The 27680-nt window shown below is 43.6% G+C and overlaps 5 protein-coding genes across 11 annotated transcripts in view; 2 read left to right on the top strand and 3 right to left on the bottom strand.

Moving 5' to 3' along the window:
• The window catches only part of dally (division abnormally delayed protein), a 57894-nt gene extending 52552 nt beyond the window's left edge, over positions 1-5342 (top strand). Inside the window, exons 3-9 of the mRNA XM_017254421.3 lie at positions 919-1042; positions 1102-1566; positions 1634-1823; positions 2257-2432; positions 2987-3191; positions 3257-3395; positions 3457-5342. Of these exons, the coding sequence (XP_017109910.2) occupies positions 919-1042; positions 1102-1566; positions 1634-1823; positions 2257-2432; positions 2987-3191; positions 3257-3395; positions 3457-3617 (1460 nt within the window). The 3' untranslated portion in view covers positions 3618-5342. The remainder of the gene's footprint in view (positions 1-918; positions 1043-1101; positions 1567-1633; positions 1824-2256; positions 2433-2986; positions 3192-3256; positions 3396-3456) is intronic.
• On the bottom strand, positions 2438-2929 carry LOC108134201 (uncharacterized). The gene is made up of 2 exons (XM_017254422.3): positions 2747-2929; positions 2438-2688 (listed from the first exon to the last, which is right to left on the bottom strand). The coding sequence occupies exons 1-2, from the start codon at positions 2828-2830 to the stop codon at positions 2548-2550; spliced, it is 225 nt and encodes a 74-aa protein (XP_017109911.2). The 5' UTR covers positions 2831-2929; the 3' UTR covers positions 2438-2547.
• Positions 5343-5611: 269 nt separating the features above from the next.
• On the top strand, positions 5612-8190 carry Mcm7 (minichromosome maintenance 7). Its single transcript, XM_017254420.3, has 5 exons — positions 5612-5773; positions 5834-6206; positions 6266-6767; positions 6827-7884; positions 7946-8190. The coding sequence occupies exons 1-5, from the start codon at positions 5743-5745 to the stop codon at positions 8145-8147; spliced, it is 2166 nt and encodes a 721-aa protein (XP_017109909.1). The 5' UTR covers positions 5612-5742; the 3' UTR covers positions 8148-8190.
• Positions 8191-8262: 72 nt separating this feature from the next.
• On the bottom strand, positions 8263-17876 carry TrpA1 (Transient receptor potential cation channel A1). Of its 3 annotated transcripts, XM_070280251.1 has the most exons (17): positions 17638-17876; positions 16300-16462; positions 15158-15360; positions 14386-14542; positions 14236-14326; positions 13982-14177; positions 13451-13558; positions 12660-12848; positions 12051-12279; positions 11417-11997; positions 11044-11358; positions 10832-10942; positions 10092-10312; positions 9557-10034; positions 9323-9485; positions 8993-9265; positions 8263-8938 (listed from the first exon to the last, which is right to left on the bottom strand). In XM_070280251.1, exons 1-17 carry the CDS (start codon positions 17800-17802, stop codon positions 8643-8645), a joined length of 3939 nt encoding a protein of 1312 aa, XP_070136352.1. In that variant the 5' UTR covers positions 17803-17876; the 3' UTR covers positions 8263-8642. The 3 variants fall into 3 exon arrangements, with proteins under 3 accessions (XP_070136352.1, XP_070136353.1, XP_070136354.1); XM_070280252.1 differs by lacking the exons at positions 10832-10942; positions 15158-15360 and adding an exon at positions 10487-10594 and having other exon boundaries at positions 8270-8938; positions 16304-16462; XM_070280253.1 differs by lacking the exons at positions 10832-10942; positions 16300-16462; positions 17638-17876 and adding an exon at positions 10487-10594 and having other exon boundaries at positions 8272-8938; positions 15158-15343.
• A 2172-nt stretch (positions 17877-20048) lies between these two features.
• Positions 20049-27656, bottom strand: mfr (misfire). 5 transcript variants are annotated; one of them, XM_070280095.1, is made up of 15 exons: positions 27406-27656; positions 26991-27349; positions 26803-26926; positions 26562-26739; positions 26060-26316; positions 24749-26004; positions 23433-23604; positions 22856-23380; positions 22100-22802; positions 21912-22048; positions 21238-21419; positions 21014-21134; positions 20607-20897; positions 20452-20552; positions 20049-20396 (listed from the first exon to the last, which is right to left on the bottom strand). In XM_070280095.1, the coding sequence occupies exons 1-15, from the start codon at positions 27583-27585 to the stop codon at positions 20219-20221; spliced, it is 4764 nt and encodes a 1587-aa protein (XP_070136196.1). In that variant the 5' UTR covers positions 27586-27656; the 3' UTR covers positions 20049-20218. The 5 variants fall into 5 exon arrangements, 4 of the variants coding, with proteins under 4 accessions (XP_070136196.1, XP_070136195.1, XP_017109867.2 ...); XM_070280094.1 differs by having other exon boundaries at positions 26060-26508; positions 26562-26760; positions 26824-26926; XM_017254378.3 differs by having other exon boundaries at positions 20050-20396; positions 26060-26508.
• Between the last annotated feature and the right edge of the window lie 24 nt (positions 27657-27680).

The raw sequence follows: 27680 nt of genomic DNA, 5'->3' as shown, positions 1-27680 counted from the left end.
AGAACAAGCAGCCTTGACTCCAAGCTCCAAGCCAAGCCCAAAACTCGGTCCGAGAACGGAAATGCTTCAACATCGAAAATCAAAAAATGAGCCGCAACCGAGAAGAACACACAAAACTAAGAGGAACCCGAAAAACAAATCTGGAAACATATATTTTGTGTGTTTTGGTTCTTTTGTTGCCAATTAACAAAAAGATTGACACTTTCGTTTGAAAACGATATACAAGACAACGTATTGCAATTTAGAGTTTGTCAGACAAACACATTGGATGGGGAGAGGGAGGAGGTGGCAGGGTGAGAAATCACACGCCGATTTGACAGGCTCTCAATGATATATACAATCTGAAAATCGGTGTGGTTTTTATGCAGATATCCCAGCGACACGACATCGGCTATTTGTAATCTGCGATAATGACAGGCTGCCAAAGAATGGTACCTGTATTTGTATATCTGTGTATCTGTATCTGTTTATCTGTATCTGTGTGTATCGACAGCCAATCTGCGTATCCAAATCAATTCGCACAACTGCCGCTGACACATTGACAGATAACATTGTGACACATTAGATTCTTGTTTTATTTTGTGGCGTTCCTAGCCTGTGATTAGTCAATTGATTGACAGTTTGTTTGGCAATTAAACTAACCTCTTCGCTATATTCATATTTAAGTTTCTCATATACATAGCAGAAATGGATGTATTTCATTAACTAAAAGCATACTCCATCCCGAGTCCCAGCCAGGCCATTAGACCAGAAGTTCCACAAATCCCAGCAGGCAGAAAAACTTTCGCGGCAAAGTGATTAAATTTCGCTACGAATAACAATAACAATAGCTGGGGCAATACTCGCTTTTTGTTGGCCCTACTTTTATGTGAATCCTTGGCTATAATCTCTTTTTGTTTTTTTTTTTTTTTGCGGCAGGTCACGTCCTGGAATTGGCACAGCAGTCGGAGAACAAGACACTGGGCGTCTTCTCGAAGGTTTATACGCGAATGGTGCCGCTTTCCCGCATGCTGATCCAGCAGCTCTACAACGAAATCATGAAGTAAGTGCTCTGGAGTTTTATTTCCAACCGAATTTAATTGAATTCCTTTCCCCGTCCAGCCACCTGATTTACACCTCGAACTATACGAATGGCCAGCACAGTGGTCGGGGCATTGGCAGCATCCAGAGCGGCCTGGAGGACGCAGTTCATCAGTTTTTCGTGCAACTCTTTCCGGTGGCCTACCATCAGGCGGTGCACGTCAGCAAGAACTCCTATGGGGAGCTGCACGACGACTACATCAACTGCTTGAAGCACAACTTTGACGATATGCGTCCATTCGGGGAGATACCCCGGGAACTGCAATCCAGTCTCGTGCAGAGTGTCCACATCTCGAATGTCTTCATGAAGGCCCTGCTGGAGAGTGCCGAGGTACTGAGCGAGGCGGACAGCCTCTATGGGGCCCAGCTGTCGGACACCTGCAAGTTGCATCTCCTCAAGATGCACTACTGCCCCAATTGCAACGGCCACCAGTCGCCAAGCAAGGAGACAAAAGTCTGTCACGGTTATTGCATGAACGTGCTGCGGTAAGTTTCTCAGATTACATTTTTTACAGCCGATACTTAATTCGGTTTTTTGGATCATCTTGTGCAGAGGCTGCTCGGCGGAATATGCCGGACTCCTGGACAACCCCTGGTCGAGTGTGGTGGACGCTCTGAATAACCTGGTCACCACCCACATCCTCTCGGAGAACGGCATCATCAATGCCATCAAGCTGCTGGACTCCAAGCTCTCAGAGGCCATAATGCATGCCATGAAAAACGGTCCCGAACTGGAACAGAAAGTAAGTAGAAACCCATCGAAATCAAGCTCTTCCATTTAATTTAATTATGTCCCAAGGACACATTCCCTTAATGGTTTAATTGCCGTTTAATTTATGAACTTTTTTCTCGATCGAATTTAATGAATTGACATTCGGTTCCGGAATCATTGAACTTGTTTCCAAGACTCCCCAAAAATAAAAATAAAAAAGGCGAAATATTTCAAGAGCTTGTTGAACAAGCGATTGGCATGTTGTTGGGAATTTAAAATGCTAAATTAGAGTGGAGGCCTTCCACCGTTCTGGACTGCCCAGAAAGTTGCAATTTACATGCAGGGCGGTGGACACACGTGCTGCTTGCATGAGCCACTACGATTAGCAATCGGAGGAAGTTGAGCTCATCACATGCCATTCCCCTTACCAGCATTTTTTTTAAAATCCCCCTCCTATTTTTCAGGTAAAGAAGACCTGCGGATCACCGAGCCTTTTGCCGTCGCTGACCAGCGAACCGGAAACGAGGCCAGCGCCACACAAGGGCAGCATCAAGTGGGCCACGCCTCCGGATCCGGGAATGGTTCGATTCCTATCCACGATTGACAAGACCAAGGACTTCTATGCGAACATTGTGGAGAAGTGAGTTGCTTTGAGACGATGCCACTAACTTTATTCGATTCTATGGGTGTCTTATGAGACAAACTACACCGACTGACCGAACTATTATAGCCTTTGATAGGAACATGTTTGGAGGTTAATTTCGCTTCTTCTTCTTCTTGGGGCCCATTATCATTTGGATGACGTCCTTCAGGAGGCAGAAATACAAGGGCGTCACAATGGAAATAAAGAAAATAAAATTGGCGATGCGGCTATTTTTCACTGCCATGCGGCAACCCTTTAAAAATTAATAGTCCTTTTAAAATTAATTCTAAAATTAATAATCTATCACTTACGTGACGAGGTACATGCTCCAAAGTGCGATTTATGCAAAAATCATGGGCAATGTGATGAATCCACAAGACCAGCTCCTTAAACATTTTGTACCTCCTTCTTTTGTGTTTCTTCTTTTGTGATTTTTAGTATATTTTATGACAACAAAGTAAATATGTGTTTGATGAGACAACTGACATGTGGGATATATAGTTAAAGTTAAAAAAAAAGGCCTACTAAGTTTACTTTTTTTTATTTTGTAGCTTCTGCAGTGAACAGTACTCCCTTGAGGATCACTCCTGCTGGACAGGCGATCGTTATGGCGACTATACCCAACTACTGATTGGCTCTGGACTGGATAGCCAGCGCTATAATCCGGAAGTTCCCCTCAGGACTTCGACTCAGGTCTCAACACTCAATGAGCTTGTGGACAAGTTGATCAAAATTCGCAAAAATATTGGAGCAACGGTAATGATTTCAATATTTTAAACTTCCAAGAATTATTATTAATTTATTATTGTATTTTTAAACAGGTACCACCAAATAGCATACAAACACATGATATACAAAGCGACATGGGCCATGAGGGCTCTGGAGGAGGCGAGGGTCGTATCGATGACGATGAGGAGGACTACAGCAGCCAGCATGGTTCCGGTGATGGATCCGGCGATGGTGAGTTATACTAAGAGACTTAAAAATATGACTTTTAATAATGTAATCTTGTTTTTCTTAGGTGCCACCACCATTGATGATACGGACATCACCACCAATGAAGTGGATAACCACAATAACCATGGCAAAACGAGTGGGTCCAGCTCGCTGGTCCCAGCTCTGGGTACGGCGACAAGCCTGCTCCTCACTCTAGTCACAATACTCCTCAGTAGATGTAGTTAAGGCAGCTGCTGGATCCTCAACTCACCAAACCCACAATCATAGCCCCAAGTCCCAAAATGGAGGGACTCTACCACAATAATGTGGATCAACTTTAGCCACAAAATCGGAGAGAAACAGCAAATGCACAAGAATCGAGTTGAATCATTAATTAATAACTATTATCATTATTATTATTATTTGTGTAATTCTTAAGTTGTTAAAAAGTAATTTATTAGGAGCTAAGCGCATTCATCTAGCAATCGATCGACTAACAAGCACAAATAATCCGAAACCGAAACCGAAACTGAAAAAACCCTGAAATCCTTCTAGCTTTTCCAAATTTTTGAGCTCATCGAATTTCCAAAAGGCAGAATCCAACTAGACTTGTGTGCCATATAAATGTGTTGGATATCTGCACTGAAAGAAAAAGTCAAAATAAATAACAATCGAAGAATAGTAAAGCTAATTACAAATTAAAGCAATCCTCTTCCCTTAGAATGTGCAGTTCGTTCAGATAAATGTTAAAAAAAAAAACAAAAACTTATAATCGTAAAGCTCAATGTTCAAAGCAAGTTGTTCCTTTTCGGTGTAATTTAACAAATACATAGAATCAAGAGAAATCAGAGTTATAGGCACCACGTTCAATCGAGAATGAAACAAAAAAAAAACAATATTATACGTAAAGGATATAAATCTGTTAGCTATATAGAACTTGAACGAAATTATTGTTGTCTACACACTGTCTTTCGAACTGAACAATTGAGAAATTTAAGCGAATGGAATTTAGTTGAGTAAAACGCACTTTACGGAAAAACTAGAAGACTTACAGCTTTATACGCAAAAAAAACGAAAAAGAAAAAATGAAAAAAAAAATCAGAAAATCTATTGATATATACGTACATTATATGTAGCATTATTTAAATTATATGAACAAAGAGGGTAGACCTTGAGGTAATGTCATGAAATGCATTCAGCTAATTAGAGTTTATGGAGGGAGTCTAGGTGCGATCGAGACCGGGAAAGAGTTAAGCGCACAAAATCACAGTTCGCAGTTTTGCAAATTTCTAAAAATGCATTCAAAAACGAAACTATTGTTGCAATCTTACAGATACTTTACAGTGGGCACAGCGCTGCGGCATCAAATCCAAAGGGGCAGCGCTGGCGACACTCTAAAAATACAAAAACAAACAATATATATATACAAACGAATATAAAATATGCATAAATGCGAATAAGATTGAAATATGGAAGAAAACGAGAGAAAAAAAATATATATATACATAAATGAATTAACTAATTAAATCGTAAAATATATAATGCTAGTGCGTAAAGTTGTAACGATTAGCTCGTAATGTGTAAAAAGCAAAAATCAGTTGACGGAGAGAACAACAATTTAGTTAGTAGCCAATTAACAAAGGAAGTACCGCCGCCGAACCGGTATATATATATCGCTATATCCATATATCGCGGCACTCTATATGTATAATTATTATTTGTATCATTATTATTTAAATATTGCATGTGATTAATAATATTTAAGTTAAACGTAAATGCAACATATTAAATCGTAACTTATGTATACCGCTACAAAAGCAGCAAAACAGCAATGTGCGAATGAAAATCATCATCGTTGTAAATCTATTTGAGAGATAACCAACAGAAAATTGCACTAAAAACATAAATGTACTACTTTTAGATGCCTAAAACAAAAACCAATAATAAATAATTATGTAACAAGAAATGCAAGTCCAAACGTTTATTGACATCAATGCGCAATGCTATGTAATTGAAGTTCGAGTACAAAGTTGCGCGAAAACTTTTGTAAATTTCATTTAACAACCACGAAATAAACGTCAATATTTGAAATTCAAATTAAGCGCCATGGTTTCTTTTAAGGTCGGAAGTGGCAGCACAAGTGGCGCCATCTGGAAAGGCGGCTGGGGCAACTTGAGCAACAGTGGCAACTGTATCGATATTTCGATAGATTTAAACAATAGTTATCGCCATCACTAAAGCATTTTTGGCGGGAAGCATTTTCCATGTTTTCCTCGCATTTCCTTGCAAACAGCGTCTTCGAAAACATCTTTAACAGCAGCTGTCTGTATTTATTGTTATCCGCCAGCTGCACATTTACAAAACAAAGAATATGGCTCGACGCGACTATGCCCAAGATAAAGGTGAGTTAAAAAAAAGCATGGAACGTAAATTAATTTAGAAACAACATGCATTTCTTTCAGAATCTATCAAGACCTTTCTGTCTGAATTCTGCAAATGCAACGACGAGGACGGCAAGAAGGAGTTTGTTTATGGCTCCCAACTGGTGAAACTGGCCCATCGGGAGCAGGTTCTGATCACCATCGATCTGGATGATCTGGCGGAGTTCAACGAGAGCCTGGCGGAGGCGGTAATCGAGAATTGCCGACGTTACGCGGCTATTTTCAGCGATGTTATTGCCGAACTGCTGCCCAGCTACAAGCAGCAGGAGGTGCACGCCAAGGATGCCCTGGATGTGTACATCGAGCACCGGTTGATGATGGACGCCCGCACCCGGAATCCCATGGAGCAGCGCGACGAGCGAAACAGCTTCCCCGCGGAGCTGATGAAGCGATTGTGAGTAGGAGGGGGTGTCTTTTAGTTTCCCGCCAAAACTAATGTATTGTTTCCTTCAGTGAGGTAGGGTTCAAGCCACAGTCTACGGAAAAGGCGCACTCCATACGCGAGGTTAAGGCCCAGCACATTGGAAAACTGGTCACAGTACGTGGCATCGTCACTCGCTGCACGGAGGTTAAGCCCATGATGGTGGTGGCCACCTATACATGCGATCGTTGCGGTTCGGAGACCTATCAGCCCGTGAACTCGCTTTCCTTTACCCCGGTGCATGATTGCCCATCAGATGACTGTCGAGTGAACAAGGCTGGCGGCAGACTGTACCTGCAGACGCGCGGCTCCAAGTTCATCAAGTTCCAGGAGCTCAAAATTCAAGAGCACAGTGACCAGGTGCCAGTGGGTCACATTCCCCGCACCATGACCGTGCTCTGCCGCGGAGAAGTAACTCGAATGGCTCAGCCGGGCGACCACATTGTGGTATCTGGTGTATTCTTGCCTCTGGTGCGCAGTGGCTTTGCCCAGATGATTCAAGGTCTGCTGTCGGAGACCTTCTTGCAGGCTCACGTGAGTTATTTATCCCTATTCTTTAATGGATATGTATTTCATCCTTAAATGTCCTTCAGCGCATTATTTGCATCAACAAGAACGATGAGATTTCGGAAAAGGATGCCGAACTTACCCCCGAAGAACTGGAAGAGTTGGCCCAGGATGACTTCTACGAACGCCTGGCCACCAGCTTGGCTCCTGAAATCTACGGGCATCTGGATGTTAAGAAGGCTTTGCTGCTCCTCTTGGTAGGAGGAGTGGACAAACGCCCGGACGGCATGAAAATCCGTGGCAACATCAACATCTGCTTGATGGGCGATCCCGGTGTGGCCAAGTCCCAGCTGTTGGGCTACATCAGCCGTCTGGCAGTGCGCTCCCAGTACACCACCGGCCGAGGATCCTCAGGAGTGGGTTTGACGGCGGCGGTGATGAAGGATCCACTCACCGGAGAGATGACTCTGGAGGGAGGAGCTCTGGTGCTGGCAGATCAGGGTGTGTGCTGCATTGACGAGTTCGACAAGATGGCTGATACTGATCGTACAGCTATCCACGAGGTGATGGAGCAGCAGACCATCTCCATAGCCAAGGCCGGAATCATGACCACTCTGAATGCTCGCGTTTCCATTCTGGCAGCTGCCAATCCTGCTTTTGGTCGCTACAATCCCCGTCGCACTGTCGAGCAAAACATCCAGCTGCCAGCAGCTCTTCTCTCCCGTTTCGATCTGCTCTGGCTCATCCAAGACAAGCCGGATAGGGACAATGATCTGCGTCTGGCCAAGCACATCACCTACGTGCACAGCCACAGCAAGCAGCCACCGACACGGGTCAAGGCTCTGGACATGAATCTCATGCGGCGCTACATCAACCTGTGCAAGCGCAAGAACCCAACCATTCCGGACGAGCTCACCGACTACATTGTGGGCGCTTATGTGGAGCTGCGTCGCGAGGCGCGCAACCAAAAGGACATGACCTTTACTTCGGCCAGGAACCTGTTGGGCATTCTTCGTCTGTCCACGGCTTTGGCTCGTCTACGTCTGTCCGATCGTGTGGAGAAGGATGATGTGGCCGAGGCGTTGCGATTGCTGGAAATGTCAAAGGATTCGCTCAACCAGATACACGAGCACCAGAAGGGACAGTGAGTATTCCTTAAGCGGATTATTTGGGTTGTATTTCTCACACTTTATATTCTATTCTAGTGTTCCCAACACCTCTGATCGCATCTTTGCCATCGTTCGTGAACTGGCCGGTTCGGGCAAGGCCGTGAAGATTGCCGACATCATGGATCGCTGCACAACGAAGGGCTTCAAACCCGACCAGGTGGACAAATGCATCGACGACTACGAGGAGCTCAATGTCTGGCAGGTCAACATGGGACGCACCAAGATCACCTTCATGTAGAGTTCCAATCATCGAACAACCTAGCTATTACGTTTTTGTATTTTCATCGATCGTTAAAAGGCTCATCTATTACTTTCCATATTATTCATTGTCCTAAATAAATAAGAATTAAATATTAGTCGCCAGGACCTGACTTTATTCCACAGAAACTAGGATGACTTGTCTAGGTAAACGCGTTTTATTTGTAGAGATATTTGAAAGTACATCAAAACATTCAATAGGTGGTTTTAGAAACTACTAATAGATCTGGTGAATCCCGTCAAAAAAATGCTCTATGTCCTCGCCTATAAATTCGTTGTACATTCCTTTCAGGACCTCGCACGCACACGCACACACAAAGGGACAATATATGTTGTTGCACACACATTTAGATTCAATTACGAAACATTTTGCTACAGTACACAGATTAGGGTTATAAACCAGTATCCTTTTTCAGGATATACATGCCCTTATTGACACAGATTAGGGTTATAAACCAGTATCCTTTTTCAGGATCTACATGCTCTTGTTGAAGCTTAATGCGGCCCGTAGTTTGTTACGGATTCGTGGAGAATTCCATCGATTACCGCCTGCCGATCCGAGACCCACCACGGATCTTAACTCGTTGGGGGATATGCCCTCGTCCACGTCATCGGCCTCCGTTTTGATCTCCATCTTCTGGACAATGAGACGGACCAGCTGATGCTGCTGCTCCAGCATGCGACTGATGTCCCGTAGCTTGCGTCTTTGTCGCTCCAGCTCTGCGTTGATATAGTCGTCGTTGTTGTCAAAGGATATGGCATCCATGGAGGCTGTAAATTCAAAGGGTTAGTTGTCCCTCAAAAGGATATCCTTAGGCAACTTACAATCCTCAGTAAAGGGATTTGAGAACCACTTCCGCAGTATAAAGTCACAAAAGCCAAGCTTGCACTTTGTCTCATTGGGATACTCGATGAGCTCCATCTTGTCCACTCGCTGCAACCAGACATGGGGCAGCTTCCTCTCCAGCTCCGTGTGAAGGACCACTTGCATGGCCAGCCTCTTCAGCTGGGCATTGCGGCGAACAGACTCGATATCGCCAACGGCCAAACCGATGAGCAAGTTCATCAAGAGAATGGGCATGAGGATCATGAAGACGCCTTAAAAAGGATAAGACGCTATAGTATCCTGTCAGGAATTTGTTGCTCTATTCTTACTCAAAATCAAGAAGGAGGTCATGGGCACCTTCAACTGATCGCGATAATAGGTGTTTACATAAGTGCCCACAAAGTCCAGTTCACCCAACATCATGGAGAACGTTCGCAGCAAGGACATGGGTATATTTGAAAAGGACAAGTGATTCGGCTGGGGGTCAATGATCTGCAAGAGAAGAATACAAAATATAGGTCTTAGATTCTAGATTGCAATCTTCTATCTTCAAGACAACCCACCTTTGAGAGCAGTATATAGAAAGCCAGGCCAAAGGCAATGATTAGTATGGAGAATACCATCAGCACCTTGATCAACGTCTGCAGGATTTCCAAGAACATGACCACATAGATGCCCACCTGGTCGAAGCGCTGAAGGAACAACAAGAGTCGGAACCAGGACAGAAACACAGCTATCGAAGCCGCCGAGTAGTGTATGGTGTTGATGGCTCCATCCGGCTTGAAGGCTGGAGCAACCATCACCAACGCCGAGATGTACAGGACCCAGGATATCAAGTTAACCGTCTCGAGGATATAGTGCAGCTTTTGCTGATAAATCTGAAAGATTTCTCTCAAAGAGTTGAGCAGGATATAGACCACAATGACCACGGCACAAAATAGGATGCAAGTGGTGCGTTTGATGCGCTCCTCGCAGGAGTCCAAACGGATTTGATAGGCCACCGCGGGATTGTGGGACAGATTCCGGGTCAACTCGTCCCAGCTGGAAGGTTCAAGACTTGTTATAGTTGGATCTTTTAATGACTTTAAGGAAACTTACCCCATATTGCAGTAGCGAGTCATGGTGCTGTTGGATCCAGCCCTTAGCTCGATATGGTTCATCATCAGCGAGGAGTAGATGGTCACGAAAACCAGGAATATTGAGTAGATCAGCAGGTTGGCCAGATGAAAGTATTTGCCGTAGGAGTTCCACTTCATCTGCAGATACTTCTGGCTGAGAGGATGGGCCAGCAGCTCGACCCGGCCATGGGTTACCATAGTCTATCCCCCCGAAATCGAAAGATATACTTTAGTGATCTGATTTTTGGTATGGGTTTCAACATTAAGACACAAAAGCAAGATACAGTGAGGTTGTTAGTAGGTTAGTTTTGGGGTTGAAGGACGATACACAATTGCAAACGCGTCTTTAAGCGAATAAGAGTTCGAAGGACTCACGTTCACCACGGCCAGGGGCGCAGGTCGCCACTTGGGGTCATTGAACTCTTTGCGTTTTTGCTCGATCTGTTCGGGTGTCTTTTGATATGGCCAAAACGAATACTTGATCTGGATAGGTAATTAATTATGTTTAAAATATATTTAACTTTCAATTTTTTAATATTTTAGGATGTAAAGGATGAAGTGACCTAGACCTTTCAACTTTAATCTCAAAACTCAACTCGCGAAGGGGAATCTATATCTTCCGGTTTCATTATCACATCATGTATCGTCTTTTGTGGATAAAAACAACACTCAAGCATGCAACAGTTCTTTAGAGGATCAAGATCCTATATCTCCGCTTACATTCAACGCCGGCAACGGAATGGGATTCGTGGTCGCAATGGACTCTCCGGTTTTCTCGTCGATCTTGGCAAACATAAATGGGCATTGCAAGAATGCAAAAGAGTACTTGATCTGGTTTTATAAAAATTATACATATATCGGTTGAAAATATTAACTTTCGATATGGGTCATGAAGTGAGAATTCTTGTTGTATGGAACCCCCTAAAACTTACGTAGAAACTCTTCGAATCCTTCTTGCAGTTGGCCTTTGTGATGCACTTGTCCTGCACAGCCTCGAAGACCTTCGGCATGGAGGCGATCAGGGCTAGAGTAACGCAAGGATGCTTATCCGAGCGCAGGGCCATCACCTCATTAGCTCGCTCCTCGTGAGTCACCATGGCCAGGGCCGCCTCCGGATACTTGTAGTAGATGGCATAGTCGATGGCACTCATGTCCAGGACATTGTAGACCAACTTGCAGCCCATGGACATCAAAACGGATATAGCATGCGGCTTGTTCTCCATGGTGGCCAAGTGGAGAGCGGTGTTCTAAGAGCACAATAGTTCAGTATTTCCTTCAGAAAAGAAAAGTGGAAAGACTACCCACCCCATCCTTGTCCACCTGATCCAGAAGATGAGAGTGCACCGAGTGCAAGAGCTCAATGGTCTCGGTGTAGCCCGACATGGCTGCCAGCTGGAGAGGATTCCGGCCAGTATGGTCTCGGTGGAGCAAGGCTCCCCTGTTGAGGAGCAACTGCACCACTCGGGTGTGACCCTGCTGGGAGGCAATGTGTAGGGGCGTCATTCCAGCTCCATCGCTTTCGTTTATGATGAAGGATCCCTTCTCGGAGTCCAGCAACTGACGGACGGTGTTGTACCTTCCGAAGCGAGCAGCAAAGTGCAAGGGACTCTCGTTGTTGTTGTTCTTGAGATTAATGCATGCCCCCAGACGAATGAGATTCTCGAGAGATCGTATATGCCCATCCCTGCTGGCATAGTGCAGCGGGGAACAGCCCATGCTGTCCTTCTCGTTGAGGAGCAACTGCAGCTGTGCGTGGGTCTGACAATTGGCCACCTGCTCGGCGAAATCTGTGAGCCGCCCCCCGTTCATAATGACAAAGTGCAGGACATTCCGAGCAGCAGCATCCTTTACGCTGATGCAGGCTCCCAGCCGGATGAGCAAGTGGACTAACAAATCAAGTTATAATTAATTAAAAGAGATTAAAAGTAAAAGGACTTACCGGTTTTCCAGCCACTTCGGGATGCGGCCAGAAGCAGAGGGGATCGATGCTCCTTGTCCAGAGCATTTATGTCCGCCCCCTCGGCCACCAAGTAGGACACTATGTCCGGATGGTCGAACATGGAGGCGCAGTGCAGCGGCGTCATCTTCTGCACATCCGTGCAGCTCAAACAGATGCGTTTCTCCAAGGGCTGCATTTCAAACATTAACTTGACAATCTCGATGGCCCCCTAAAAATAAAGAGAACAGGAAATCGGAAATGGATATGGAAATACTAGTGCAAACACAAGTCAAATTCATTCACCCGTGACAAAGTTACACAACATTGTGGGAGCTGGGGACGTTTTTTGTTTTGCCAGCGGCAAAGTCACGTTCGACTTGGTGAAAATTTGCATAAGAATTTGTCAAATTAAAGTCAAGTCAGCTCAGGACACCGAACGCGAGAAATGGAAGTAAAAGATACGTCGGGCTCGGCCCAACCCACCCACTTTCACTTGTCCAGGAATTACCGCTGCTCTCCTCTCACTTACTGACCAAAGAATACTTTGTTTATGGTGGAAATATGAGTCCTTGCTGGCAAGTGCTGTCAGTTAAAGGACGAGGAACTCACCTGAGCGCAGGCCAGGTGCACTGGCGTAGAGAGATCGTGTTGCTGGGTGGATATCTTGGCGCCGGACTTGAGGCACAGCTCCACAGCCTTGATGTCGCCGCCGTGCACCGCCGAGTGCAGCGGCACATTGCCCTCGGAGTCGTAGAAGGATATCATCTCCTCGCGGGTGCATCCACGCTGCTCACCCCACTGGAAAAATTTTATTAGAAATTAAAACGGCAGGCAGTTGTGATTAAAAATAAATCTTAAGCCTTAAAGCTCATGTCAAGATTTAGAACTTTCTAGGTCCTAGAATCTTTAATAAAAAATATATATTATTTGCATTTTTCCGAAAACTTCCTTTTCATTAGAAAAAGTAAAACATTAGAATTAAATTCCCCAAACGACCAGACCAAACAATCCTATCCCTTGGCAAGTCAATGCCCGACCCGGCCTGGCTTGGCCAACATTTGATATTTTTTTCGCAGAAGGCTTGCGTCATAGATGATGGCTATAATTCTGCCAGTCACCAGAAAGGCACAAATTCGATACTTTTTAAAGGGGATGCTGTCAACGCAACTTCAAGCGGGGCGGCAGGCAAATAAAAACAAACTCAAACTGAAACTGAAAGGTTCAAAAAGAATGTAAGAAGGATTCGGTCAGAAGTCCAAAGGGGATTTAAGTTCGGACTCGACACAATGAGATCAAAGCCAGGATGATGTGGCAAAGTTAAGCGATGGCATGCAACTAAACTACTCAAAATCTACATGATTGTAAACTTCACTACAGGAACTATATTATTAATAACTTGCCTGGAAGAAGACCTCCATTGTCTTGGAGCTGGCATTCTTAGCCGCTTCGTGTATGGGATAATAACCGTTGTTACAAGGCTTACGAGGACATGCATCGAACTCGGTTATCTGCAAGATACAACGAGTTACAGAACGGGATAAACATATACATATTTAATATACTAATACTATAATACACGCCGTCACACACATACACAGACACAAGGACCCTACCAAAATCATAGCATACATTTCTGGGCAGGCAAAATAAAATCGCTACTGAGAATACAAACCTTTCTGTTGGCGTTCTCTATGATAAATTAATCTTTAAGGGGTACGGGGTTGGGGGTACGGTAGTACGGGTTTACGGGTGAGTGTGTCTATGTGTGTGTGTGCGGATGGATATGAGGTATTTGAAATTGATTAATGGTGATTCTGATATGGTCCAATTGGCTATCAAAATGCAAATAAAATGCATGAGTAAATACCAAACGCAATTCTAAAAGTAAAAATAATTACATGAAACGATTGGCAATGACTCACACCACTTACCAGGATGCGAGCGCACTCCTCATGATCATAAATGGCTGCCAAATGGAGAGCCGTCCGTCCGTGCTCCCCGCCCTGCTGGATATCGATGACGTTCCGGTACTGACCCATCACCCGGAGACTCTTCACCTTGTTGAGCTCGGTGGCCAGGTGCACGGGCGCCTGCTTTTTTTCATTGAGAACTCCCGTATCCACTGGACTGTAAATATTTTCCAGGCTTAGCTACTTAGTTGAGAGCCAAATCAACCATGACTTACATGGACAGTAGGTAGTCGAGGGCCTCGTAGGCATCGCATTCCACCGCAATGTGAAGCGGAGTGTTGCCGGCATTATCCTTGGCATTAAAGTCTGTAAATCAACACTCACATTATGAGCCATCGCTTAATGGCCAAAGCCACCAGACTTACCGCCGTGCTGGTCGCGGATGTAGCGCAAAATGTTAACCCGATTACGGGCCGCCGCCTGATGGGCAGCCGTTCGTCCTTTGCCGTCCTTTAGAGAGATCCGTGTATTGTCCGCCATGAACAGGCGCTTGAAGTCGTCCAGGTTCCCGGACTCCGCGGCCTGGTAATGAAATGGAAAAACAGGTGTCTTAGTTGGCAAAAACTTGAATTAAGATGCGCCAAGGTGTTTATTTTGAAAGCACTTGGAAAAATATATATTTCATAAAAATAATAAAGGCTATGAAAGGGTCTCTACTTTAGAAATAATACTGATACTTAATAAAGAATACCCTTCAAAAACCTTAAAATTATTATCATATTTCTATTTATTACGAATTTTTTCTCTCTGCACTAAATGTCTTGCAAATAAACGGCGCGTGTTGAACTCTAAAAAGGTAAAAGCAAAAAAACTAGTTGGCAAAAAAAGAACACTCCTCCTGGAATTTACAATTTCAGTTGTTAAGAGCTAAGCTAAGAGAGTACGAAACATCTTTCCCCTGCAAATGTCAATAGATTTTTAATCATAAACGAGTTCTGCCAACTAAGACATTTCATTTCCTCAGCTTTGTTTTCAATCCAACCTTGTTTGTTGTCCCTCAAGAAGGATATCCTTCTAGGAAAGTCTTTTCTAAGAAAAAATTCTTAAAAACTGCAGCAAAATTAAATGAATTAAACCGTAACTTTCATCGTCCCCTCGAATTAAAGTTAGTGACTTTACTCGAACCAGTAGTTGTACCTGGAGAAAGTCATCGATTTGGATCTTTGGGGCGGAGGACATACGCAGGATGCGGGCCCATTTGTTGGACAGGTTAAGAGGAGCCATTGCATTTAGTTCGGCTCCACGGGCACAGCCACTAATCAAGTAGCGTAGCGGACTGATGAGCACTTCCCGTTTCGGGGTATCCTTATCGCCCGAGGACATCGTTACGGCACAAACCACTCTGGGTCACTTTAATTCCATCGGGGTGTTTGATTTAGAGATTAAATGTTACTGCTCTTACGGTCTAAGAAGACTCGAGAGCTCTGGTTTATTTGCTTTTTGATATGTTTTCCATATGCGTTCGTTTGATTTATGAAGTCAGCTATGATTTATTATTATTTATAGGCCATTTAATAGCTTATTTCTGTCGATATGTTTAAGTTTCTTGTCTTCTAGATATTAGAGTTTAAAAGTTTAAAATATTCCTTAGAAATATTTGTTTTAAGCGTTTAAAACATAGATTTCACTTCCTTCAAGTCTTAAAACAATGACACTTTATTTTATTCTTCGAAATCTATTTCATAGCTTCAGGTTATTTATTGACATTTCTTCAAGTAACTTTCATAAATCATTATTGAGTTAGGCAGCCGCAGAAAATGTCACAAATTGAATTGCTCTGCCACTGATTTTTTATCCAAGTCAACATGATTTTTCCACCAAAAACAAAGAAATCCACTCGAAAATAGCCACAAGACTGAAATCTCGGATGTGGCGTTCGGCCTTTTATAGTCCTCGGCCTCGTCTTCGGCCCATGGAGTCCTGTTAGGCTGACAGGACCCACTTCGGGATTTTCTTTCAATTTGCCAGTCAATTTTTGTTATTCAATTTCAATCGCAACCGGACTTGTTGCGCTGCTCCAACCAGCTGATGTCCTTTTGGGTGCATAACCTAGCCACTGTCTAACGTTTTTACGTAAAACCTAATTGGCTGGACATTGCAGCCATCGTTAGCCCGGCCCAGAAGCCATTGAACTGCCTCTGAGGGGAACTCTGTTCGGTTCTAGGAACTGCACATGTTCGATCGGACGGCATTTATCGCGGCTTTCACCTTGGGGAGCAGCCATGGTTTATCACTTTGGAGAATTGCGACCTGCCCGAATATCCATCTAGCGGATTAACTCACCCGCAATATCCTAAAGGGGCTGTCACGCAATAGACAGACCTGTTCCGCCGGCGGTTCGGCCGGCAGGATGGCCTCCAGCGGTGTGTCCACATCGTCGCCATCGATTTCCATACGCTTGAGACCCGTACTGCGCTCGATTATCATTGAGATTAAACCATACTGAAAAATAATGCATAATTTGTTATAACTGGATATAATCATGAAGGGTACTGGAAGTGGCTTTATAGATTTATGATATTATATATATACTACAAAATAAGTTAATTTCATAATGAAATAGGAATCAATGTGGCTATTTTGGCTAACAGTGCGTATGAGTAATCCAGGGAACCATTTTGAAAACAGTGCGTATGAGCGATGCATATTTACTAATTTGTTTTAGGCATTTACGATTGAACAGTTAAATATGTATATAGCAGCTTTAATATAAAGTCGTAAATGATGACCAAATATTAAAAAAAAAAAAAATAAAAATTACAACAAAATAAAATTTACAAATAAATTAAAACTGAATAATAATAAACTAAATAAAAAATAAAATTAAAAAAACATTACAACAACAAAATATTACAACAACAAAAAACATTACAACAACAAAAAATTGTACAACAACAAAAAATATTACAACAACAAAAAACATTACAACAAAAAAAAAAATTACAATAAAAAAAAACATTACAACAACAACAAAAAACATTACAACAACAAAAACATTACAACAACAAAAACATTACAACAACAAAAGCCATTACAACAACAAAAATTACAATATCAACAAAAATGTACAACAACAACAAATTTAAGACAGCAACAACAACTTACAACAGCACAAACAACAGTTTACAACAATACATATTACAGTTACAACAAAAAAGCAAGAAAAACAACAAACACAAATTTTCACAAAAAAAAAGAAAACTAATTTCGCGATTTTTTAGGCCTGCTTAGGTGCAACCTATGAGAATCGAGGAGGAGGGCGCTGTTTTTTAATTAATTTTTTTTTTATTTTATTTTATAATTTTAATGTATTTCTACCAAATTAGGGCATCTTCTGGAATGAAATTATATGGAAATAAAGCCTCAAAATTTCCTCTTCATTATCATGTGACTTCTAAGCGCCCATAAAAGTAGGCAATGGAAATATGAGTGTTTATATTTGGCGATTTAATATCTTTAAAAAAACATTATTTCCTTTGAAAATTAAAGAAGAATTAAGTTGTTTTATAAGCTTGGCAAGACTTGGGAACTATTTGTCGGCTTATAGTACAGTTATTTAGGGAATATAACTCTGTAAAACAATAATCAACTCTGACACATCCTCGAGGAATACTCACTTTGCTATTGCGACTGTTGCTCCCGCTGCCGTTGACACTGCCATTGCCGCTGCTGCTGCTGCGCTGCTTGGGCAGCAACTTGGGCTGGGCCTCCACCAGGTGGTGATCCGGGGACGGCAGAGAGCCGCACTGGCTGCCATAGGATCCGTTCCACAGCTTGGGCATCTCCAGTCTGGAACCGCTGACCTGACGCTCCGCTCGGTCCGTGGCCGCTGCTGTAACCGTAAAGGGCCGCGAAGTGCGACTGCACATGGTTGAAAATGGATTGGTTAGAGCCGGTTAGAGCCAGAGTATTTCGCAATCCCTATCCCAGAACCGAACAGCACAATCAGTGGGCTAATTAGATATTGATAGCACTAAACGGTTTGGTTTGGCCAACGCGTTAACTGACAGGAAACCAATTTAGATAACCCGCCTGTCACACGATATCTCGAGTGAGACAAAGATAAAGCCTCGAGGACGAGGACGCGGGACGACTGCGCCGGGCGGCGACTGAACGGTGACTGTAACTAGGGCTCACTGGGAACTAACCCTTGGCCCTTGGCGAATTTACACGCTCTCCAAGCCAAGAGAGTGTCACTGGTTCCAGTATGTAAGTGTGACACAACGCAGAGCCGTCGAGTCAATGGCCGTTTGTCATTTTTCCATTTAGCCCACTGACCGCCCCAGGGAATCGAACTCCATTCTTTTAGCCCATTAACTGAAAGTGTCTAATTAATGGGTTGTTTATTTTCGCCACTCTAGACTGAATTTGCATAATTGTGTAAAGGACAAGCCTTTGGGCCAAAATCCCGACTCACTCGACTTCCGGACGGCCCATTTCTAGAACTGTTTCTACCGAGTGAAGGATTCGAACTGCACCGTCAAATTAATTTGCGTATAACTTTATAGGTAGTTTCTTTACGCCATAATTAAATTGCAGAGATATCTAGGCGATTTTGGACCTCGATTTGTCGCTGCTTACTCGAACTAATGAAATTATGGACCCCAGGAGGAAACTCTGATTGTTTTCCAGTCAGGTTTTTGGTGGATGAGTTGACGAAATTCTAGGCATTCGATTAGGCTAAGTGCTACTCGTCGGCAAATATTAAAACAAACATCACTCGTCACCATTCGGTGGGTCAACAAATCCCTTAATTACGCAGGGACCCTAAACGAGGGGTTATGTGGGTGTATTTACGATTTTTTTTTAGCAGTTATTCCGGGATAATAAAAAGGATATATATAAGTATTCCCTTAACTATATTACCTTTTAATTTAAATCCTTGGTGTGTTCGCTCCTTCGTCGATTAGTCTTGCACTTTTAATTCCCTTTTTAAGCTTTGGCGGCGATCTAGGACGATGCACTTACATCTTCAGTCGACTTTGAATTTAAAAAACTTGAATTTGATTTTGATTTCCGCCAAAACTAGAACTGAGCACACACAACAGGCAGAACTGCGACAGCAGCAGGAATTTTCCGAAAATTTTGGCACTGAGTTTAACCGCATTTAAGGCTGCTTGCCATATGTTTCACCCTCGATCCTTACAGATACGCCCGAGAGGAAGCACTACAAGGGCGTTAGCAAGGACTCGTGACACTCAACTCGCCTTGCAGAAATATTAATGAAAGTAACAAACTACAGCAAATATGCTTTTAAGTTGCAGTCTTCACGGTGATGGACAGACGGTTTAATTATAAAACTTAATTAGCACCTTTGTCGAGGGGCACAAAGTCTGCCCTGGGAGTTTTCCAGTTTCCTGCTGAGTGATTTGCGTACCGACAGCTCCGATAGCTGGACACCAACTGAATGCCTTTGGTCTTTGGGCCCTGTAAGTCGTCCGGAACGGTTCTGACTGGTTCGGGGCGGTCCTGATAAAAAAATTGCCCCGCCAGCCTTTCGTCACTTTGTCGCGAGGGTGCCGCCATTAGCAGCTAGTCCCAATCGAAGAGATACAGATACAATGCAGATACAGATACAGCACAGAGATACATATTGATATAGAATATGCAAATACCCGAACAAACTCTGTTCGTCGCGAATTGTCACCCACATGGTGAAATAGTCAGGATAGTTCTAGATATATGTATATGTAAAGTGGCTAACAAAAATGGCTAATGATTTGACAGTTTTTGGCAGAAGAGACTTGAACTTGAGAATGAGGATGAAATGGAAAGTTAAAGGAACGTTTAAAGGAAAAAATATGGCATTTTGGGTTATCCAAAAAAAACCTTACCTTTATTACTCTTTATGTAGTCTTGATATTTAAAGCCAAAAATTAGCAACTCTTTCTTTTTAAAATAAAAATTCCACTTTATTAACCAATCGATACCCACCTCATAAGCACTCCTTTTAAAATTCTAATATTATCTCGTTATAAGTACGTTTATAGATCCCCTTAGGGGTTAGAGTCCTCTTTGCCATTATAGTATTTGCCCCACAATTTGTCCAACGCCCACTGGAGAACACTAAAGATGGCTATTAGCCATTTCATTAGCCGCTGCCGTAGATATGACGCAGAAACGAACAATAAACTAATTCATTGGAGAACTTTAAACTACAAAAATCAATTAAAACGCTTAAAAATAACACGCAACTATTCACTCTAGTGGAATACCCATAAGCTTGCTGGGTAAATTGGAAAAGAACAACACTAAGCCGAGGATAATTATCAATACAAACACAGTCCATAGCACATATTTCCGGATGGCTGGCCAGAGGATATGCTGGAAGGATTTACAGGGATGCGTGAGTGGATTGAACGACGTATCCGGTCTGCTGTGGAAGGATTAAAATTAATATAAAATATTAATTAAATTGTTAAGCCACCTACTAGGGTGCCTCCAAGGCCATAGGTGGATCCTGACCCCGTCCTGCCGGCCGGTTAGCAGCCTCCACCTCCGTGCAGACCTCTATCTGCAGCTGCATCCTGGCCTGAAAATATATCCTTAAGGTTAAGGATGAAAAACCATAGCACCACCCACTCACATTCTGATCTTTGGAAGCAACTTTCATTAAGGGATTTGGATTGCTCTGGAGAGGGAACCATCCTTGGATGACCTTGCGCTTGAAGAGATTTATGCGCTTCCTCTTCGGTGGATACGGCTTGCAAAGGTGGGCACTGGGATAGGGCATCGGCATATTGGAGAGATTCAGCTCGACGGCGGCCAGGTATTCATCTCTGGTAATCACGTCCTTGTCCCAGACCTGCAAGTAAATCACCGGTGGCCTCTTGAACTCGATCTCCTCCAGCAAGCCTGCCTTTCGTCGGATAACCATCTGCAGAGGAAAGTAAAATATTAATAATGGGAGCCTCTGAATAATTAGTAAAATATTGAAATCAGTGGGGTATTGGTTACAGCCACCAATTAGACAAGGTCAAGGATTAAGCTCACCAGGTCCTCGTTGGGGGAGTACTTCATGCCGAAGACCATGCGCCAATTAAAGGACGCCTCGCCAACAAATGAGCGGTAATGGATATCGGTCGATTGGCGCTTGTCCTCGTCCTCGCACCATCTGCCAAAAATTCGAATGCGAAAATTTCCGTAATTGCATATCGTTTACATGGCCCTGCCCGTGTCCTGTTCTTAATAGTCTCCTCCCAACACGAAACACTCACCCAATTACATAGATGTCGCTCATTAGTTTCCCGAAAATGTTTTTGTCCGCAAACTGTATGCCTTTCAGATTTTTAACCACAACACGAACCTCGAATTCCGATGGCGGCACTGGGGTAATGTCAATCGGTTGGGGCACATAGATGTTCGATTCGAATAGTTCGATCCAAAGCTGCAGCTTACCCTGGAATTAGAGAGATGTTTCTAGAATAATATCTATCCTGCTGTCTATTCCAATGACCTTTTCCACAGTTCCAATGAATTCATTATAATCAAGCAATTATCAATAAATAATATGACATAAAATTGATATGATAATCAATACAAGGTCTGAGATTTTTAGATTGTAATTAGATAACTAATAATATATGTACATAATTAGGCTATTTTTATCAACTGCTTTCAAAGCTTTATAGATAATATAAAATTACATTGAGAAAGGTTAAGAATAGAAAGCGAAAAGTGGCATTAAAATATTAATTATTTTCAAGTAACCTAAAACTGTTACCTAAAAATGTCTAAGAGTTCCAACAAACAAACTTTACTTTTCAAAGAAAATTCCCTTTGTTGCGTATCTTTTGAGAGAAAAGTGCATTAGATAAGTTATCTTTTCTTTTCATTAAATTGCATTTTTATTGCGTAAAGCTTAAGGTATTATTTGAACTCAGACACTTACCTGCTCAACGTTGGGATAATCATCTCGGCACAGGGAACGTGTTTCCACGTGCTCTGGGATCAGTTTATAGCCAAAGGAGGGCAGCTTATCAAAATTCTTAAGGACAGCCAAGCTTAGTCGCTCTTGAAGCTCCTCATCTGGAAAACAATTCGTTGTATAAAAAATTATTTAAAATAATTAATCCCCACCCTTTGATATCACGGTCTCATCTCCAAAGAGCACTCCATCTACTTCAATAACGTTGCCGTAGTAATAAGGTGGTTGGATGCCCCGTTTCTGGCAGAGATCCACCAAAATCTCTGAGGGTAACATCAGATCATGCCAGTGATTATAGCCACTCCGGGTATACTCGTTGGCCAGACCTACGGTGGCACGATGCCTGGTCCTCCAGCGATCCTCCAAATCGATGGTGGTTTGGCCGATAACCTCATCCTTGAACTTGTCGTGGTCGTACACCACAATCTGCAGCATATTATCCCCCGGCAACGAGGCTTCCAGTTCAAAGAAGCGTCCAAATACCGGATTGCTTTGATTCGGCGAATAATGAGCCCGATCAGACATGGTCTTGCCACCCAGGAATATCTTTACATAAGAATCGGAGTCACCTCTCATGTCCCGGGGCCGCATTTGCACACCTTGGACTATATAAATCCTAACAATCAGCTTTACGGTTTCCCCCAGGGCGTGGATAGCTGCCTGATTGCGGGGACTAATGGTATTTGGGAAATGATGAGGCAACCCATCGCCACCTCCTCCAGGATCCGGTAGAACAGGACACTGGCAAGGAGTTAGCTTAAGTTGCAACTTCAGTGTGGCATAGACATCTTCCCTTGGAGGAGCCTGTTTCTTGAACTTTACACCATGGACCAATTGAACGGGTACTGCCCAATCCTACAGGCCAGGATGTGACTATGAATTGTAAGCTTTTTTTTATAAAAACCCACCTGAAGGTATCCAAACTGTGCCTGCTTTTCCAGTTCGTCGGGGAAGATGACCAGCCGGTGCTTGTTTTCGTGCGATATTTCCGCTGCAGTCCAGTACATCGAATTGTAGAACTTGGTCCACCATGTGAACTCCCTCTCCTCCACCAGATCCTTGTCCTCAAAGACTCGATCGTTCCTCAAAGTCTGCCGATTAGCATAGGGGGCTGGTCGCAGTCCCATAGCGAAGAAGAAACGCATCCACCAGCTGCTTATCCTGGTGGGAGGCGACTCATCCACCTCCTCCCACTCCAGTTCATCCCAGTCCTCATCTTCCTCTTCCTCTCTTTCGTCCTCCCCTACCTTAATAGATGCATCTCCAGATGTTCCTTCTGTTTTTGGAACACACTTTATAGTTTTATCGCGTTGAAGGAAATTGGATGAGTTCGGAATGAGGGCAGCTCCCAAGGTGGACTCACTGCTAAAGCCAGAGAGCAGGACATCAGTGGCTATAATTGCTGGCCAATACTCTTGCTGTTCCGGCAGACTCTATTAAAGGAAAATGCTACCTCAGGATCTACGAAAATTAAGAGTTACAAACCACCACTCCAGAGTTATAGGCCACCAAAAAGTTAATGCTATTACGAACTCGTGCAGTCGAGGGTCCACTGGATAGCACTAAGTCGCCCATCATCACCCTAATCTTCCGCTTGCCAGCCGAGCTCATGCTGGTTTTGGAATAGTTTCGAAGGCCCACAAAGAACACTTCTAGTCTGGAAAAATATATAAAATAATTAAAAATACCGTATAACTAGAAAAATATAGCTGTCGCTGTGGGCGCGGAATGGTGGAGTCAGATTATTTACAAATCGATTAAGATACTCCGCTTAAGATTCTGATGGGTTTTGCCAAAGATATGGCCATCACTGTGGGTCAGAATGTGGCTCCCCTGACTTTTCCACATTTTAAAGGGGATGCCCTAGAAAATTTGACAAAAAATCTGAAAAATATTTTGCTTCCAGATTTTGATGCAGATTGGTGCAGAATCTTTCTACAAATCGTTTAAGATACTCCGCTTAAGATTCTGATGTGTTTTGCCAAAGATATGGCCATCACTGTGGGTCAGAATGTGGCTCCCCTGACTTTTCCACATTTTAAAGGGGATGCCCTAGAAAATTTGACAAAAAATCTGAAAAATATTTTGCTTCCAGATTGTGATGCAGATTGGTGGAGAATCTGTCTACAAATCGTTTAAGATACTCCGCTTAAGATTCTGATGTGTTTTGCCAAAGATATGGCCATCACTGTGGGTCAGAATGTGGCTCCCCTGACTTTTCCACATTTTAAAGGGGATGCCCTAGAAAATTTGACAAAAAATCTGAAAAATATTTTGCTTCCAGATTGTGATGCAGATTGGTGGAGAATCTGTCTACAAATCGTTTAAGATACTCCGCTTAAGATTCTGATGTGTTTTGCCAAAGATATGGCCATCACTGTGGGTCAGAATGTGGCTCCCCTGACTTTTCCACATTTTAAAGGGGATGCCCTAGAAAATTTGACAAAAAATCTGAAAAATATTTTGCTTCCAGATTGTGATGCAGATTGGTGGAGAATCTGTCTACAAATCGTTTAAGATACTCCGCTTAAGATTCTGATGTGTTTTGCCAAAGATATGGCCATCACTGTGGGTCAGAATGTGGCTCACCTGAGATTTTCACATTTTAAAGGGGATGCCCTAGAAAATTTGACAAAAAATCTGAAAAATATTTTGCTTGCAGATTGGTGGAGAATCTGTCTACAAATCTTTTAAGATACTCCGCTTAAGATTCTGATGTGTTTTGCCAAAGATATGGCCATCACTGTGGACCATGTTTTCCGATCACGTAGCACAGCAAACAAGAAAATAGGAAAACTCACATAAAATTCTGCATATTCGGCCGGATAGCAACGGGTATACCAGTGGCCATAACTGGGTCCTTCTTTAATTCCAGTATTCCTGGTTCCATTGACATTTCAATAAGTTCTGCCGACATGAGGACCTCCGCCTGGACTGTTCCCTTCCTAGCTACTGGCACCCACTTCAAGGGAGGTGGAGTTAGGTACTTTAGGCGCTGCAAGTTCTGGGCGGGATTTCGCAGGCAACTACCAAAGCCCCCAGTATCGTCCCAACTAGAGTCGGTGGCTCGGTCCTCGCTGATAACACTTAATGCCACATTGCCAATGCCCACCAGATCGTCTGAGAGGATCCTTTCCGTGTTGTAGAACTCCACACAAATCAAGGGAGGATTTCGTATATATAGATTCACACTTCCAGGTAACATCAAAGAGTTAAAGGTGATCACGGCATTCCAGATTGGCGAAAGGGTGCCGGGGGATGTGTATGTTTCCGCTGCCTGTTCCGCAAAAAGGACTCTCACATGAGAGTCGCAGATGTTTTTCTTCTCGCCTCCAGGCCGAACTTTGGCCTGGTGAATGTAGACATGGCAGAGGAAGTGGGTCTGTGCAGGAGTCGGTTGCCACACCATGGGCTCAAGGCACGTCCAATCGTTGTTGATAATGTTGAGAAAGTGCTGTCGTTCCCTCTCCACCACAATGGCGAGGCATCCTATGACTATGGCGGTGGTGCATCCACAATTGGGACAGGTGTGGGTGCAACTGGTGGACTTGAAAATGAAACTCTTGAGGCGGAAACACAGAGTATCCTGCTGCGTGTTGCTCTGTTGCTTCGCCAAGTGCACAAATAGCTTGGCATTTAGACGACAAACACCCAAATCCTTGCCGCCAGCACTCAGGTAAAGAACCAACTCCGGCCACTCATCCTGCAGTCGCGCCATGCCCGAAAGAGCTCCGATTTCAGCCATTAATCTGTGCAACTCATTGACCACATCCACAATGGTGGCGTCCAGGTGTTCCAGGAAACAGCTGCGCAGCTTCTGCCTCAGTAGACCAAGTTCGTTTGGCAACTTGGCAAAGTAGTCGAGTAGGTAGAGCTGTCGGTTGATGTCCCAGGTGGTCCTCTGGGGATGCACCTCGTGGTCGAAGCGATGGGCCTCCAGCCCCTCCTTGACCTTGGTCAGAATATTTCCTACGATGGCCTTAAGGCACTTGGCCTGATCCTCGTCCTGCAAGGGGTGCTTCAGTTGAAAAACCTTGAAAATTTCCAGTTCAGAGCGCTATAGAAATGATATAATTATAATTATAAAGAACGATTAATATTTCTAAACCTACCATATAATTTGTTATATCCAGCATGAAGAAATCACTCTCGTATTTGGCCCTATTATCCGGCAATCGAGCCCGGAACGTACAGGATCTATAAGGAACTTCCCGCCGGAAGCTTTTGGAGTGCATATTCGTACGAAAGCGACCATTTGGTGTCCTTAATTGTCCTTCCAAGGCATTGGAACATTGCTCGGCCAATTTTGCGTAAATCTTGTAGCTGGTGGCAGGCGTCTGGATGTGATGACCCATCAGGGGAAGAAACTCTACAAGATATACTTCATCATGCCAAAAACGAGACTCATCCAAACCTGACACTGTCTTGGAGGACAGCTTGTGGCTGGGCTGTGGCTCATGGAGGGTCTCGGATCGGATTTCCATGAGCACTCGACCCACATAGATCATAGGATTTAAAGGATCATAGAAATGCAAGTAAGTGGGTCCCAGAGAAGGGATAGCTATATACCAAAAATAGGAATAGGTCCAAACACACACTAAAGTATAAGCTCACCCTTGAAGGCAACCTCCTCGAGCGATACCTCAAACTCGGCCACGCATTTCCATTGCAAATGTTCATGGGACAGGACTAGGATGAGCAATCGTTGCGCCACCGATGGATAAACCCAAGCAAAGTTGACCTCGTGATTCCACACCGGAGTCGTTGTATTCTTGGCCATCGGCGTTTTGCCCTTGAAAGGATGGAATCTGTACTTTAGAAACGGAAACATAAGTCAATGCAGCGCGACAGGTACATTGTAGCCGGCGAACGATACTTGAATTATGTAGTTTCCCTGCCGGATAAAGTAGCCTCGAAAGAAAGTGATGAAATATCGGATGTTGCTCGGAGTGAAAGAGGTCACATTGGTTAAGAGGTTTCTAAAGAAACAATAATATATCTTTTACAAATTCTCTTTTCTGGAGAAAGAGGTCTTGGACTTACTTCTCAATATCATCATAATCCCGATCCACTGTCCATTTGTTGAGATGGTGAGTGTCTTGTTCCTCTGATCTTAAACTGCTGACTGGGGAGCTGTGTTGGGAAACAATGGCCAGATCAAGCTGCAAATACCCATGGGCCTCCAGAGTCGGATCCATGCTTTGGTTCTCCCCGATGGGTGCCTCCAGACGACCCCACTTCTTGAAGTAGCCATGATTGGGCTGATTCCAAACACTATGTAGGTCCACCAAGAGCTCTCCGACCACCAAGTTCTTCTTGTAGATCATGTGCTTCTTCAGTTCGAAGAGAATGGTTAACCGCATTAGCTCCGTAAGGGTACAGTGAAACTCAAAGACAAAGTACTACGGAAAGGAGGTTAAAATATCTTAATTTTGGGTCTAGTGAAGTTTCTACCCACCTCATTGAAGAAGGGATTTTCTGTATTGGGCTGGGTCTTGGTGCTTTTATTCATCTTGTCCAGGCTAACCCGTACATATAGCTCTCCGGTGGACACCCCCACATGGGCAGCCTTATGAATGGTGATGCAAATGAGAAACTCCTGGGCTGCCCCAGCAAAACACTCCTCAATATAGCTCATTCTGTGCCCTAAAATGTTAGGTTTTGGGTGTGCATTCTTAAAATCTGATAGAAATTTAAGTGAAAAACATGAGCAAACTCTCATGGCTTGGTTAG

Source organism: Drosophila bipectinata, chromosome 3L, assembly GCF_030179905.1.
Source record: "Drosophila bipectinata strain 14024-0381.07 chromosome 3L, DbipHiC1v2, whole genome shotgun sequence".
NCBI classification, from domain to species: Eukaryota; Metazoa; Arthropoda; class Insecta; order Diptera; family Drosophilidae; genus Drosophila; species Drosophila bipectinata.
Note: the sequence above shows the minus strand (reverse complement) of the source record. Positions and strands in the feature narration are given on the sequence as shown.